This window comes from Lissotriton helveticus, chromosome 7 (genome assembly GCF_964261635.1).
Source record: "Lissotriton helveticus chromosome 7, aLisHel1.1, whole genome shotgun sequence".
NCBI classification, from domain to species: Eukaryota; Metazoa; Chordata; class Amphibia; order Caudata; family Salamandridae; genus Lissotriton; species Lissotriton helveticus.
This window is the reverse complement of record NC_136068.1, coordinates 48,470,804-48,486,741: the sequence shown is the minus strand read 5'-3', so window position 1 is coordinate 48,486,741 and position 15,938 is coordinate 48,470,804. Positions and strand designations below refer to the sequence as shown.

At 46.3% G+C, this 15,938-nt stretch overlaps 1 protein-coding gene across 2 annotated transcripts in view; it reads right to left on the bottom strand.

Annotated features, from left to right (window-relative positions):
• The window catches only part of LOC144767993 (guanylate-binding protein 1-like), a 185,075-nt gene that overhangs the window by 146,750 nt on the left and 22,387 nt on the right, over positions 1 to 15,938 (bottom strand). For both annotated transcript variants that reach the window (XM_078651384.1, XM_078651383.1), the window contains exons 2-6: positions 14,863 to 15,075; positions 14,629 to 14,759; positions 14,319 to 14,428; positions 13,148 to 13,353; positions 11,807 to 12,049 (exon numbers count right to left, since the gene is read on the bottom strand). In XM_078651384.1, the coding sequence (XP_078507510.1) occupies positions 11,807 to 12,049; positions 13,148 to 13,353; positions 14,319 to 14,428; positions 14,629 to 14,759; positions 14,863 to 15,055 (883 nt within the window). In that variant the 5' untranslated portion in view covers positions 15,056 to 15,075. The remainder of the gene's footprint in view (positions 1 to 11,806; positions 12,050 to 13,147; positions 13,354 to 14,318; positions 14,429 to 14,628; positions 14,760 to 14,862; positions 15,076 to 15,938) is intronic.

Genomic DNA, 15,938 nt, shown 5'->3' with positions numbered 1-15,938 from the left:
TTACGTGCGTGGCCTGTTCTTTGTAGGGGGTGTCTGCAATCATTATGTGTGGGACATCTTGTGTTCCCCGACTGCAATTCAGCGTAAACCAAATACAGACCTTCTACTTCCCTTAATGTCTTTAGGTTGTGGTCTATTCGGTATTCGGTATTTTCACTCAGGATCGCTTCATTTTTCTTCAGTTTCCGCGCTCATTTAGGGTCGATTTTCCTTCGAGTTGACCGAGAGCACTGAGTGACCTGCACTGCGGTCTCAGGCGGCCGCCATCTTGCCTCACAAATCTCTCGTCAGACCCCCGCGTTTAAACATTTCAAGGTGATTCCATCGATTTGCGTGTAGAAGAAATAACTTTCAAAAATGAACTTACACGGAAGATCAATTCATCGTTTTCTAGTTTTAAAAGCATAGAGTAGGATTGAATCAGGGAAACTGGTCTGTGTTTTTTAAAATATGGGGCTAAAAACCATTTAATGTATTTCATATAAAATTTACAGTTAAAAAAGAAATGTAAGTCATTTTGTCTGCTGAATCCATCGCAGGGACAGGGGCATGGCGTGTTTCCGGAGGTCATCATACTATGGCCCATAGGAAAGCAAAGTGAGTATTTTATAGTCCCAGCTCTCAGGCGATATAATAACGATCTTTCCCAATTAGTCAATGGAAGTCTTAGGTATAAAGGAATTTGTTGTAGAGATGTGTCATTATTTACGTTATTCACATATGACTTAACAGTTTGTTTTTGCAATTCTTCCTCCAACCTCTTTTCCCTATAAAGGGCATAGAGTTCAAATTGGACATCCTTTTTATCTGTACTCTTAATCTGAGAGGGGTCGTTAAAAAGATGGATTTTGCCTATGCTGTTTAGGCTTTCTTGTGTCGCCCGAAGCCACGGGATACTCATACCTTTGTCGCAAGCTAAACACTCCGTCACAATTTCCTGAGTTAAGGTAGCGCGATCATTGGCCCAAATGGCCAGCCAAAATAGTGCAGGCCGTGTGGCGATGAAATCAGTTATATAGGGCAAGTTGAGTTCAGCATGGCAAATGTACCCGGATGAGGAGATTGGGGCTCCAAGTAGTTTCCTGCATAACCGATTCTCTTGTGTCTGCAGGCTGGGTGTTTTCACTATCCCCCAAATCTCCGCACCATAGGTTGCTACCGGGGCACATTGCAGTCTGTATATCTTCACAATTGCATTAGTTGTTTCAGTCCTCTTTGGCCGTGGAAGGGAAATGATTGAGTTTATGGCCTTTGAGAACTTGCCTGTGGCGTGGGCGAGATGCCCACTCCACAGGCCGTTCGCAGCAAAGACCATACCTAAATAAGAAAATGTTTTTGTAGAGTACAACTTATCTTGTCCTATAGAAATGGAATTAAGATGTTTGGCCCCTGGCCCGCAGGCCATAATAAACGATTTTTTTAAATTCACTTTCAAATCCAAATTCCCCATAAAATGTGCAAAATTCTTGACCAGAGCACGTAGGGCGTTTGGTGTTAGGCCCATGATCACCGCATCGTCGGCGTACAGAAGTGCGGGTAACAATCTCCCTTGAATTCTCGGGGCGTCAGTGGTCGTTTTTTTCAAGGAATCGCTCAGTCCGTTTATATAAATGATGAACAATAGGGGTGCTAGGACGCACCCCTGTCGGACGCCTCTCTCAACCTTGATTGCCCCTGAGATCTCACCTTCCCTGCCAATCCGTACCTGTGCTTTAGTGTCTGCGTGTAGATAAGCCAGGAAATGCACCAAAGGTTCGTCAAGGCCATAAGAGAGGAGAGTCGCCCACAGTTTTGACCTGTTCACTAAGTCGAATGCGGACGACAAATCCATAAATGCTAGGTAAATAGGTGAAACCCTAGCTATGGTGTATTTGCCAATTATGAGGTTGAGGTTCAGGCATTGTTCAGTTGTCCCAACCTTACTTCTGAAGCCCATTTGGCATCTGTCCATCACCCCTGTTTCTTCGGCCCAGTCATTCACTCTATTATACAGCACCTGACCCAAAATTTTCAAGGTGTTGTCTAAGAGCGAAATGGGCCTGTAATTTGCAGGGTCAGATCTTTCACCTTTTTTGTAGATGGGGACTATTATACTTGTTGACCAGGTGTCAGGAATAGGGACCAACGGCAAACAATTGAAAACATTGACCAAAATGGGTCCCCAAAATTCCGGCTTGTGTTTAATTAGGTCGATTGGGAAGCCATCCGGCCCAGGCGCCTTGTTCCCGAGGCTTTGATTAATAGCCAAAATAACCTCTCCCTGGGTTATGTCTAGTGAAGTCAGTTTGCCAGGGCTATAACCATCTGTTGAGGCAACAGGGTTGGCGTATATTTTGGAGAAGTGTTGTTCCCATTGCTGGCTTGAAATGGTGCAGCTAATTGATGATAACTGTTTTGCCAAGTCCCGCATCTTCCTTACAGCAGGCCAAAAAGTAGCACTATTTCCCATAGCAGCTGAAACAATTAATTCCTTCCAATGTTCTTCCACCATGGCCGCCTTCCTTATCCCTATGGTTGTTTTATAGGTTTGTCTAGCGGTCCGTACATCTGTCTGGCTCCTAGGTTTGGAATTTAGAGCCCTGCGGAGAGCCTTATTTGCCGCTGAACAGCGACTGTCGAACCACCTAGGCTCGTCATTGTGTTTTTTGTTAGGGACAGTTAGGAAAGACTTTATAACATTACAGAGATTTACAAAGTTTTTGACTATCCTTTGGTGATTCCCATCGGTCAGTGAACACGAATCAACTAGTGGTTGGTGGTTGCTTATAATTTTGTTCATAATGCAACCACTGTCCACCCCTTTCCATTTCAGCCTTAAGTTATTAGTTGAAGGCATAATATCCCTAGCTCCCAGAGTGCGAGCAGGTGCTTGGGACGATCCTAGTCTTAATGATACTTCTAGTGCATTATGGTCTCCAAAAGCTGTTTCTAGGACTCTTGCCTGGGTGACTCTGTCTAATAGTTCTACAGACATAAAAATGTAGTCCACCGTACTAGAAAAGTCTCTGCCTCTAAAGGTTGGAATATATACAGATTCACTAGTTTTACATGTGTCCATAATATCCAATAGGGTATGAGCATTTATGAAACTTTCTAGTTCCTTTCCACGTTTAGTGGCCCTGTCTGATTGAGTAACACCTTCTTTGGTTTTGACCATTTTAGCATTAAAATCCCCAGCTAGGATAATCCTATTGTTCGCACAGTTGTTGGGGGATTCAGTTATTTTCGCTAGGTTCCCGAATAGTTCTATATAATTCCTGTTAGGGATTGATTGGAAATCATTATTATAGAAATTAATCAGGTATAACGGGGACCTACGTGTGAACCCAATTATTTGAATATTAGAGCTTTTAGTTGGTATTAATTTGATAGCCCCCCCCTAAAGTTATCCTGAATCCAATCAGGAGACCTCCCATAGGGCGTCCAAAAACTGGCTTCTGTCCATTAATGCTGTGACATTCGAAGCCTTCAATAGCTATTTCCGAAATAGCCCATGTCTCTTGTAGCATTATTATGTCTTTGTCGGATATAAATTTTAACCATTCCAAGTCCGACACCCGCTGTTGGAGTCCGGCAACGTTCCAGCTAATGATCCTTAGTTCATTGTTAGATTGTTTATGTGGGTGTGGTTTCCCGTGGATCATATGCATATCAGGAGTTTTTTGGGGACTACGGGGATCTCGGGATTCAAATGTTACGGGCCCAATAATATTACCACCTGCTTGATCTTCTCTTATCGGTGACATCCTCAAACTATTTTGAGCTAAGTGTGTACTGGGGATCTCCTTAACATGCACCTCTTTGATTTTTGTGATCTCAATTGGGCAGCCCTGTTCAGTTCCCTCCAGTTCAGTGTTCAGCGGCCAGGATGGTGATAGAAGTCAGTCAACCATCTCTAGGCCGCTGAATCTATTGAAAACTGGAATTCCCCAATAGGCATCCCTGCTTGTTGTATTTCTCTGAGGGTATCTGTGGTTATACCGCCCCCACTCACCCCAGTTGTTCCCCACGTCTCTTTGTCCCACCCGACACCAGCCTCCATCAAAGGCCTGGTCGTAGTGGTCAAACCTACCATGATTCCTAGATGGGTAGAAAAAAGAGAGGTGCCTTGTCTCTATACCTTCTGTATACCCCTCACTTTTCCAGGAACAAATGTGTTCTACCGTGCGTGGGTCCTCGAAATTAACAATCACACAGTCACCATGTGTTTTCTTTGTCTCGTGTCCCACCCACGGTACTCTCCTGACTGTTAGAATTTTACCCCTGCAATATGGGGGTAGGGGTCTATTGTTATTTAGCCAATAACTGACTTTATTTGATAGAGACCAAGTGGGTTCATCAGTGTTGTCTGGTGTCTCGGGAACTCCCGTCATCACCACTACATATGGACTTGATCCGGGGGGCAGATTAGCGGGAAATCTTTCTTGATTTCCTTTGTTCCTATCCTTATGGTTGTTGGTACTTCCCCCCTTTGGTTGTGTCGGGTTAGATTGTTTCCCTTGCGGGTTTGTGTTTGTAATGGGTGGGGTTGGTTTCTTCACAACACCCTTAGAGGGTGAAGTTAGTTTAGGTGTGTTATTAGAAGCAGCAACGGGTTTTTTCACGGGTTGGCCCAGGGGTTGTTGAATATGCGATTTGGCTGCTACTAAAGTGGATGTTCCTTTTGTAGGTGGACTTTTGACTAGGGTGCTTAGTTCATTTAGTTGTTTTTCTATATTCCCTAGTCTCTTATCTATGGTTACTAGATGTACACTTATAAGTTCCCCGACCTTAGTTATAAGTTGGTTGGTCGAGGGGCAGTCTTTACATAATGACTCCGTGATGGACGAGTCCCCTTTATGGTCCGTCCCTGTATTAGTTTTCTTATTGCCCTTTTTTGAATAGTTAGATGGGCATTTCCCCTGCTTTCTCTGAGGTAGGGGGTTCCCCTTAGATATAGATATATTTGAGCCTTGTGGCTGTTTCTGTATGGCTCCCTCCCTTAAGCCTCGTAATGCTCTTGAATTAGGAGTTGAATCCTGCAAAGTGTGTGTAGTGACCGATTCTAGGGGAGGGGATAGATTAGTGGCCATCAGGTCAGAATCTATGATCAGGATCGGGTCAGTGGCAAAAACATGTGTGATGTCTGTTATCGGGATAGAGGGTAACTGAGACTCCATAGTGGGCGTTGTAGCCAGGTTGTCAGCAGAACTCGCAGCTGGGATAGAATTGGTGACGAAATCCAATTGTGTGTTGAAATTATCGGTTACATCTAGGTTTGGGGATTTTTCCAAGCTCCGTAGTGATTCCGATAATAGCTGTGTTGCTGATAAGTCCACAGTGTTAGGCATGGTGTGGATCTCTGCTCTAGCTCTAACTACTGGGATGCCATCAGCAGGATTATCCCTATTTGGGGTCTTAACTGAAGCGAGGAGTCCCAAAGAAGAACGTTTGGCTTGAGCCAATTCCAAGGAGACTCTGCGCTCCAAGAGTGATATTCCATGGTCAATAGCTTCATTGGCCCTAGAGATGAAATTGTCAATTGGGCCAGTGACCTTCCCTACTCCTGCAGCAGTCTTGCTGCGACTGCCCCTTGCGGACATAGCAGTATGTATGATGAATAGTCGCCTAGTAGAGGCGAAGCGTAAATGAGTAAGGTGTCTATCAAGATCTTACTTGGAATTTTCGAATAGCGTGGGGATAAGTGGGGTGGCCCGTCCCGTCCTCGGACGGCCTCAGACGGCCCGCCCTTTGCCCGGGCTTAGCACGGCGCTCCCGCGCGCTCCCGCGACGCGGGTGGGGCTGTGCAGTTTTATGTGCCGGCAGGCGCGCTCTCTGGTCCCGCCTTACTTCCTGGTGACGGGGCAGCTGGGAAGGGTAGTTCTTTCCCTCTCGGTCCCCCCCTCTCGGCGGCTGTTCCAAAGACAAGGACAGCGGCGGAGGGAGACCGGCGCGGTACACCCGCAGGGGCTCCGCCTCCAGCAGCACCACGCTAGGCAGCCTGTGAAGCCTATCAAGTTATCTGGTGAGTCTGGCAATCCTTCGTGACAGAGGTCATTGCTGCCATTTCTCGCTTGAAGTTGGCGAAGATGCCGGGGCCGGATGGCTTCCCTGCGAGCTTTTATAAGACGTTCTGTGCACAGGTGGCTCACCTTCTCACAAACCTTTTTAATTCCTTTTCGGAACTGGGGATGATCTCAGGCGACCTCCTAGAGGCTACTATCGCGGTCATTCTGAAACCAGGGAAGGATCGTTTGCAATGTGGGGCATATCGTCCGATTTCCCTCCTTAATGTTGATCTTAAAATATATACGGGAATTCTAGCTGCCCGTCTTGCGCCTCATATGGGTGACTTAATCAACCCATACCAGGGGGGCTTCATCCCGGAGTGCCAAACCTCAGACAATACCAAGAGGGCCTTGCATCTGGTGGAAAAAGCTATGCGTACACAGGGGGAATTCATGATGTTTGCCATCGATGCCGAGAAAGCATTTGATTGGGTTCATTGGCCCTACTTGGAAAGAGTCTTGGAAAAGGCGGGGTTCGGGGAAAAGTTCCGTACTTATGTTTTGAATTGCTATAAATTTCCAACTGCAGCAGTCCGAGTTAACGGTTGTACTTCCCCTCGGTTTGCTATAGAACGGGGTATGAGGCAGGGGTTCCCACTGTCGCTTCCTCTTTTCGACCTCTACATGGAGCCGTTGGCGCAGAGGCTGAGGCTTAACCAGAGGGTGTGGGGAATCATGTTTGGAGGATACGTTCATACCATTAGCCTTTATGCAGATGACGTCTTGCTTACGTTGTCCCATCCACGGGAGTCCCTGCTTACATTGCCTCGAAGACCTGCATTCTTTTACCCAGACGGCCAGCTTTAAGGTGAATATGAGCAAGTCCATGGCACTTAATCTGTTCTTGGAGAAATCGACTAGAGAGTTCCTGCAGGGCTCGTTTCCCTTCCAATGGGCGACAGATGCGATTCCCTATCTCGGGATCCAGTTGGCCCCCTCGCTCCCGGCCACGGTTAGCATTAATTACACCCTGCTTCGACAGAAAATTAGGCAAGAGTTGGGACGGTGGAAGCACTATCCTTTGTCCTGGTTGGGTAAAGTGGCGGCAGTCAAGATGACGATTTTGCCCCAGATCCTGTATCTGTTCCGCACTATTCCGTTGTGCCCACCAGTGGGCTGGATAAAACAGACAGAGTCGGAGTTAGCCCAGTTTATTTGGAACGGCAGAAATCCGCGCCTAAAGCTGCATTTGGCTACACTTCCCCCTGAATCTGGGGGACTTGGCTTCCCGGACCTGTTGCTCTATTTTCAGGCAGCACAGTTGCGCCTTCTTGTGGAGTGGAGCAGATGGGAGTTTAGCAAACACAGGCTTTTCCAGGACTAGGCGGTAGCGGGTCACTCATTACAGGAAATCCCCTTCCTTTGTAGGCAGCATAGACCCCCTAATGTTATGCCTCGTATTTCACTAGGGTCCCCATGGAGGTTTGGGATCACACAAATATCAAACATGAGCTTACCACCATCCCGTCCCCACTTACCCCTTTAATGGATAACCCTGACTTCACCCCAGGCGTGGATTCGGTGGCTTACGTGAGGAGGAGACCGGCCGGGTGCAGGTACCTTTTCCACTTGTACAATGCAGAGGGTGTTATGTCTTTTCCCCTTTTCCGTCAAGAGTAGGGGTTGCCATAGGCGGAGAGGCTCCGCTATCTACAAGTGCGGCACTGGGCGCTTAGCGAGCAGGTACGTTCTAGGGCTGACAGGCGGCTTCTACTCTATGAACACTGGTTAATCACACGCAAATCAGACAAAAAACTCATTTCAGATTTGTATAAGATGTTGCAGGTTAAATACACTTATACCTATAGCTCGGGGAAGGCACGCTGGGAAAGGGAACTGGGGAGGACGTTCAGCCATAAGGAATGGGAGGGCATTTTTTTTAGAGCCAGGCACTCTGCCTATCACATGGGCCTTACAAATACACTGACGCCACTTACTGGCATTACACTCCTGAATGCTTGCATGAGATGTAAATGTAAATGTAATGTAAATGTAAATGTAGTTGAGCTTATATAGCGCACAGCTACCCGCAGTGGGTTTCCCGGCGCTTGCTTAGGGAACCCTTCCTGGTATTCCCCTGTGAGATAGCAGGGTATCCACAAGGTGAAAGTCAGGCATCCCGCCGCGAGGGGCCGTTGTGGAGATGAAGCAAGCTATTGCCCAGAGTCGCAGAGTCTGAACCCGTGAGTCGAGGAGGCACCGGGGCGAGAATTATCGAGTCCGTGGAATTTTTAGCCCAAGACCCCGCCGAGGCGGGGAATTGAACCCTGTTCCAGGACCGATCTCAGCTTCCAGGTCTGCTGCCTCTAACCCCTGAGCCACACTTCTGGATCACTCTACAGAGGCGTCATGCTTATGGGGTTGTGGTCAGGTAGGCACACTGGTACACTTGCTTTGGGCCTGTTCATGTTCAGAGATATTGGAAGCAAATTTTGGTTAAGGTGGATGCACACTTTAAAACAGAGATCCCACGATTTCCTTTGTATGTATTGTTGGGCCTACCAAACCCACTCACATATCCACTGCGTTCCCGCAGGGGTCGCCTGATTGCGATTGCGTTAGGTTCTGCCATGCAGAATATCAATTCCCACTGTCGCACTACACACATCCCTACATTCCAAGGTTGGCTACACCACTTGTGGTTTGTGTTGGGTATGGAGAAGCTTTCATTGACTCTGGCTGGAGAGGGGGCCAAATATGCTGAGCTGTGGCAACTCTTTCTGTCTTTGTTGGCCTCGGAGTTTCGGGTGGTCACTTGTAAGCATGGGCGGATTTTGCGGATCCACGATTCACGAATTTGCGGATTCACGGATCGTGGATCCGCAAAATCCGCGGATTTTGCGGATCGGCGGATTTGGGGGCGGGGCTTCCTCGAGTGTGTGGGCGGGGCCAAACGGACGGGGCTTCCATGCGAGCGCACATGCCTCTTGTGTATACAAAAGGTCAGAGACCGATCAGAGCAGCAGATTAAGAGACAGAAGCCCCTGGTCACAGGAAAGGCACGGGGATTGCGCTCGTGAAAGTCAAAGATGCAAATGCCTCTGGCCAGCATCACGATTTTTTTTGGCCTGATGAATGAGTCACTGCATTTGCGCTTCAACTAGTTCCAGCGACCAAGTGTGTGTTGCTATGCAATCGCGCCGAAGTGCGCAGGGGTCCCTTGATTGAAATGTCCATCATAGTGGGTAAATGGCGGGAAGACGGTGCACACCTCGAGTGTGTGGGCGGGGCCAAACGGACGGGGCTTCCATGCGAGCGCACAAGGCACACCTGCCCAGCCTCCACAACGCTCACGATTATTTTTTGGCTGATGAATGAGTCACTGAATTTAAGCTGCAACTAGGGCACATGCGTTATTGATATCTGCAAGTGTTTCCTGTTGAGGTTTATTTTTTGTGCCAGGACCGTCGTGCCAGAATGAACCCTGCCCTTCAGACACCATGTAAATAATTTACGATGGCGCCGGCAAGCTGCCAGCGCCATCCTGCAAAAGTTACTTAATTAGCTTCAACAGGAAGCTCCAACTGATAAAATAAAGCAGGCGCTCGAGCCCCTGCTTTATCTTATCTGTTAGAGCTTCCTCTCGAAGCTAATTAAGTAACCATTTGAGGATGGCGCTGGCAGCTTGCCGGCGCCATCGTAAATTATGCAGGCTTGAACTTTTGACCGCAAAATCCGCTCCGATCGCGGATTGCGGATTCTCGGTAAATCCGCGAGAGTTCGCGGATCGCGGATTTACCGAAAATCCGCAAAATCCGCGATCGGAGCGGATTTTGCGCTCATGCTTAGTCACTTGTCCTCGCTTCTTGTGATGGTTGCGCCTCTCTGATGTGGAGAACCCGTCGACAGGCTAGCGGAAAGGAGCTTTTGGTTGGCTGGATTGGTGGTCTTGGAACATGGGAGGAGGGTGGGGAGGGGTGGGTTAGGGTGGGTGGCTGGGGGTTTTGTTTGACAGCTCTTTTTCTTTTATTCAATGTTGATCGTTTGCACATACCAAGCGCCCTTTTACGAACCTTACCCCGAACTTTGGAATAGTCTTATCCGTTTCTTTTGAGCTTTGGATTTTGCTATGCAAAGGGTGAAGGGGGTGATATTGATAAACGCTTTCTGTGTATGTGCCTTGATCTTGCAATAAAAAGATTTTATACTAATGTGCATGGTGCGACCGCCGCAACTTTGGCGGACGGTCCTGCATACCGCTACGCTGGCGGGCAGACTTTGTCCCCCCGCCATCGTCATAGGCCCCTAAATCAATAGAGTTAAGACAAGACATACGAAAATAAATATTCATTTTAATTAGTTAGATAGATTTTATCTATATTAATTGAGAAATACACTTGCACAAGGCTTAAGTTTCTTTATATAAATTAAGATAATTTAGTGTTGTTGCTATTACAGTTTGGATTAGCATTCTTAGGGATATGATAAGTACAATTAAGTAATCTAATAAAATGTAAATACAATTAAATAAGTGAAAAGTAAACAAATAATTAGTTTTAAATTAGGATCAGATAAATTAGACTACATTTAAATTATATTTAATTTATATTCATTAATAGACATACTATACCTAGCTATTTTAACACAATTAAATAATTAAAATTGCACTTTTTAAAAATCGTTGCTATCAGTGTAGCTATATTTCCATGTAATATCATCTATTTTATAGCAAACAACTGTTAGACAATGAACAGACAGTAAATGGGAAAGCATGTGAGTGGAGAAGTGTGGCTGTGGAGAAGTGTGGCTCAATGGTTAGAGCAGCAGACCCTGATGCAGAGGTCTGGCCTGGGACCACGGTTCAATTCCCGCCTCGGTCGGTCTCGGGCTCAATTTCCTCTGACCTGATAATGCTCGCCTCGGTGCCAACTCTAATCATGGGTCCCACTCTTCAACTCCGGGCAATAGCTTGCTTAATCTCCACAACGGCCCCAACAGCGCTGGGATGCCTGGCTTCACCTTGGGGTTGCCCAGGAGTGGGCATTTCACAGGGAAAAGCCAGGAAGGGTTCCACAGCGATATGGTCTAGCGCCAAGACACTCATGAGTATAAGTGCGCTTTACAAGTACGAATCATTTCATGTGAGGGTAGTCACAAACTTTGTAAGAAGTTATTGCATATAATCCCCCCCTTATTCTGCCAACAGCAGGATGAAAGGTCAAACCACAGTTCAAACTCTATTTCCTTTGGGGAAGGGATGGAACCTGGTAGAGAAGCCAATGAGGCCCGAGTTGGTAGTGTCCTGACAGTTCAACATGATACAACCTGGGACAGGTAAGTACCTGGCAAGTGCCCACCGTGGCTTCAAGGAAACGTTTGCAAGAATGTACAGCAATTAAATAGATGCCTTGTGGGCGAGATTCAGGCCTTTTTGAAAGATCTAGGGGAATAACCTCGTTTATGTATGGTTTCCCCAGCTTCTATAATAGTAAATCTAAAACAAATGTTCATGGAGGAAACATTCCAGATGTTTGTAAAAAATAGATGGAGGCATTATGAACAACATGAAGCTGGAGTACCTAACCTCTAGAAAAGGAGAATGTTTTTTTTTTTACTTCAGCATACAGGAGACACTACCCATGATGTGCATGATGCCTCTTCTGCTGCACAATCTGTGGTCTTACCTGTAGAAAGAGAGAACTCCATCCTACCCTGTGGGTCTCCTTCCACTCAGAGGAAACTGGGGGGTGCCAAGGGTTATGTACACATGGATGAGCATACCTGTTTAAAAACGGATCATGTGACTTTCAAATACTTACTCCTGCCGTTCAGCTCATGACCGCCTTTCACCTTCTTCACCTCGGCCTTCTCAAAGACATAGTCGTGGAACTTGCGCATCTGTGCAACAAACTTGGGGTCCAGTGCGTGCTCCGGGAGGGATTCCAGTTTACTGATTTGATCCTTCGACGCGGGGCGCACGAAGACGAAGCAGTTCCTTGTTGGGAAGAAACGCTGTATGCACTCTCGCGGAAGGTTATATTCCAGCACTCTTTTACCAATTCCTGGAAAGATTAAAAAGATGCATAAACAGGGACAATTTGCACAAACACGAGCGGTCTGAGGACGAAAGCGGACTGCTACAGACCAGCAAATCTATGTAAATCGACTACCGAGTACAAGACACATATCCCTGTGGAATCTGAAGGCCAAGATCACAGACAAGGCAGGGCCAGGTCAGGTTTCATTAAAAGTAAAGAGTTTTAAGAAGGACAGGAGCGGTCTCGGCTTTCACGGATTTAACAGAATCTATATTAGATTAAGCGTAATGGGCCCGATTCACAGAACTAATTTAAGACAAAATCCTAAACTTACTACTTTTGGTATTAACAGAAGTTAGGACTTTGTCCTAAGACAAACTTAAGACAGACTTAAGACAAAATCCCAACTTAAGTTTGTCTTAAGACAAATTTAAGACAAAATCCCAACTTCTGTGAATACCAAAAGTAGTAAGTTTAGGATTTTGCCCTAAGTTACTTCTGTGAATCAGGCCCTAGGTCTTTGTCTCGGTCAAAATTTCGGAACGTATTAAGGGATGTTGGTTACAGGTGGAGGCAGCACTTCATTGACCCGAAGGTACCGCTCGGCATGGCTTCAAAAAGGGCGTAGTGGGCATCCCACATTGGTATGTGCTTAGGACTTGGTCAGGGAAAGCCTGAAACAGGGTTTCTCCTGCAAGCTTCCTGACCAGGAAGTCAAATACCAAAGACATACTCTGCAGTAACATACTTTCCTCCAGGAACCATTTTAAAAATATAATTTACAAATTCTACCTTAAACTTAAATTTTTAGTTCAGCATACAGATAGCATGCTATTCTACTAGATCTAAAATGCCCCCCCCCCAAAGTTTGTTGATTCTCTCTTTACTTCTGTAATAGCACGTTTTTAAAAGCACTATAGTACGAAGAGGAGCAGGACTCACTACATAATTGCCATTAATCAGTATTAAAACAATGATGGATTGTGTGCAGTATCAAACACCTGAAAGAAAGGTGCTCACTCCTATGGTGATACATTCTCGTATTGCTGAAGGATCTTCTCTCCCGTTCTTTAGAAGCCGCCTCCCAACTCCCCCTCTTCTTTAGTTATATATTTCAATTACCCTTCTTCAGTGTCAGCATGTGCTCTAGATATTCTGACTCTGTCACATCCTTTCCGTCAATCTCCAGCTGCAAGATGAAGTCACGAACCACCCAGACGAAGGCTGGAAACACACGTGCAAAGCCTTCCTCATCATCATCTTCATCCTCATCCTGTTTGTTCTCTTTGCCTCCGAGTTTAATGTGGTCAGCAAGCTCTGTCACAAAGCTGGCGAGGGAGTTAAGAATATTTTGCAAGAAAGAGCACGTTTTCTCAACTATCATTTCTGGTTTGCCCTGGGTAGATATTCTTCAGTATATTGGTGGTTTCTTAACTTTGGGACTTTTGCACTTTACACAGGCTTGTAGGATACTGACTTATGATACAGATCCACCCATTGTGTTCGCAGTCTCTCGTTATTTATTTAATATGTGGCGCAGGAGGTATACTTTTTTAACTTGATTGTTGTATACATAATTTTGCTAAATGTCTTGTATCATGATAACTCTTAGTTTAATTCTCTTTTTAACATTTTATAATTATTTATTGTTTTACTGTCTGTGCTGATGTATTTTATATGCACTTTTTATGGTCCTTCGACCGAAATAAAAGTTATCAACAACAACTTAACTTTCAATACTTTCTGTGAATACTTCCTCCTCTGCAAGATGTTTAGCCTCTGGGCCTGATGTATAGTTCTGCAGACGGGTTACTCCGTCACAGATGTGGACAGGACCCTTCATGTTGGCATCACTCATCTGATGGACTCTATACCAGGCTCTATGGTTTCAGGGCTTGAGTCCCAGCTCGCATAAGACATCTCTTATTCTTTTGGGGCTTGACTAGAATGGATATCTAGAGGGTGGACAACTAGGAGTCTGGCACTATTTAACATTTGTGCTGTCTTGAGGTATTTGTATTCAGTGGGGCTCATGTTGCTTTAGTGATGCAGTAGTATTGTTATATGCTCATTGGTTGGCTCAGCATTCTCCTGTGGAATGTGGTTTGTTTACCTTTGAAAGGAAATGCAGTTGGAGCTTGACTCTGGGCCATTTACATGTATCCAGAGCACCGGTGCTTTACAATACAGACTTTCAAGAATGCTTCTGAGCATGGACCTTCATCCTTAACACAATCGTTTACAATCTACACGCTCTTATATCTCTACAAAGGCCACAGAGACATAAGGATACTGCAGCAGTTCCAGGGCTTGCGGGTTGATGGTGCCCATGCCGTTGTAGACCAAGACGCTGCTCAGCAGGATGGCCAGTGCGAAGATTACAGAGTCATTATTTGAATCCCCCTGGAACAATGAGCAATATATTTATCAGCTGAATTTGAGATAAACAGTACTTTTGTCCTCGTATACATCACTAACTACAACTTTGTGACAACAGGCCTGCACTTAATTTAGTGTGGATGGAGGAAACCTCTACCCCAAAGTCCCAAGCACAACCCACCCCAACCATGTCCACCAGCTCTTCCGTCATCCTCCCCAGTTACCTTCTCGGCGTCGCCCAGCCCTTCCGTGTCCAGCAACACCAAGGTGTGGCCTGGCTTTGTTGGATGTGGGAGACACCACATCCAGATACCCTTTGTGTGAGGCTGGATACGAGTAATTCCCAAGGTGAATCCTGTAAAAGAAAAAAGGAGCTGGGTGTGCAATACAGACCAGATAATCCACCAGCAGCGACAAGTGATGCTTTAATTTACAACAGCGCGCAGTAGATGCCTCACCTTTCTTCTTCCCTGCAAGCTGGTTCATAAGGTAGGATTTGCCTGTGCGGTACAATCCCACGATGGTCACCACCACCACGGGCTGATCAATGCGATCGAGGATCTCCAGGGCATCTGGCATGATCGCTAGCTTTCCCCTGTCATCGTTCGTAATCAGACACACAGGTGCTTCCATTGGTCCCTGGCGGGGCATGATCTCTCAGTGGGATGAACCTATACGAAGAGGAAAAAGATTATGAAGCGAGGACCGCAGCAGTGTGAGAATCTTCCACTCAATGTTCATTCATGTGACTGAGTCTTAGGATAGACGTAGGTGAACCAATTAGTAAGTATCAAACAACTTATATATTTCACAGGTTCTTAGGGAACAATGACTGACCACATGACTGCCTCACTCATTTTCTCTTCTTGATCACTACTGAACTGCCCAGACACCCCTGAACTAACCCGAGGCATTAGCACCTCTGCTCCACCATGACCAGCTGCATGCCCACCACACTCGTGCCCCACATGAGCTGGTAAATACTTGCACCCCAAACTTCTCCTCTCACCCAGGCTTCAATATCTCTGGTAAAACTGAAGTGATGGGTCCAACCCTGTTGGCCTCAGAGATAGTTTGAACCAGCATGTGCTGTACTCTTCTCCATGACAGTGCTGCAGGGGGCAGGAGACTCTAGACATCCCCTTAAGCCCCACTCTCACTCTCCCTTTTGTACACTACTCAACCGGCATCCCTCAGTGCCTCTCACCCAAAAACCTTGGATTCGTGGACGTCTAGGATGGGCACCCCTCATGCCAGCCTGCGTGAGGTGTATTAAGACTATTAACAAAAATCAAAGGACATTTGCCCGACTCCTTTCAAGGGGTTCTCTCTTTGCCCGCCATGGATCGTCCCGATAGACATTGCACCGGCAAAGTCCACTCTAGTCTCTGTGATTGCAACTCACTGCCCACAGCTGTGTCAGATCAGGAGTCTGCCTGGGTCCTTCGCAGGCTGAGGGCGATTGTAGTGATCGACGAGAGGCTGTATAATAGTATCCCCTGTGCAAAGTGCGTAGTGCGGTAACCGGTCTATC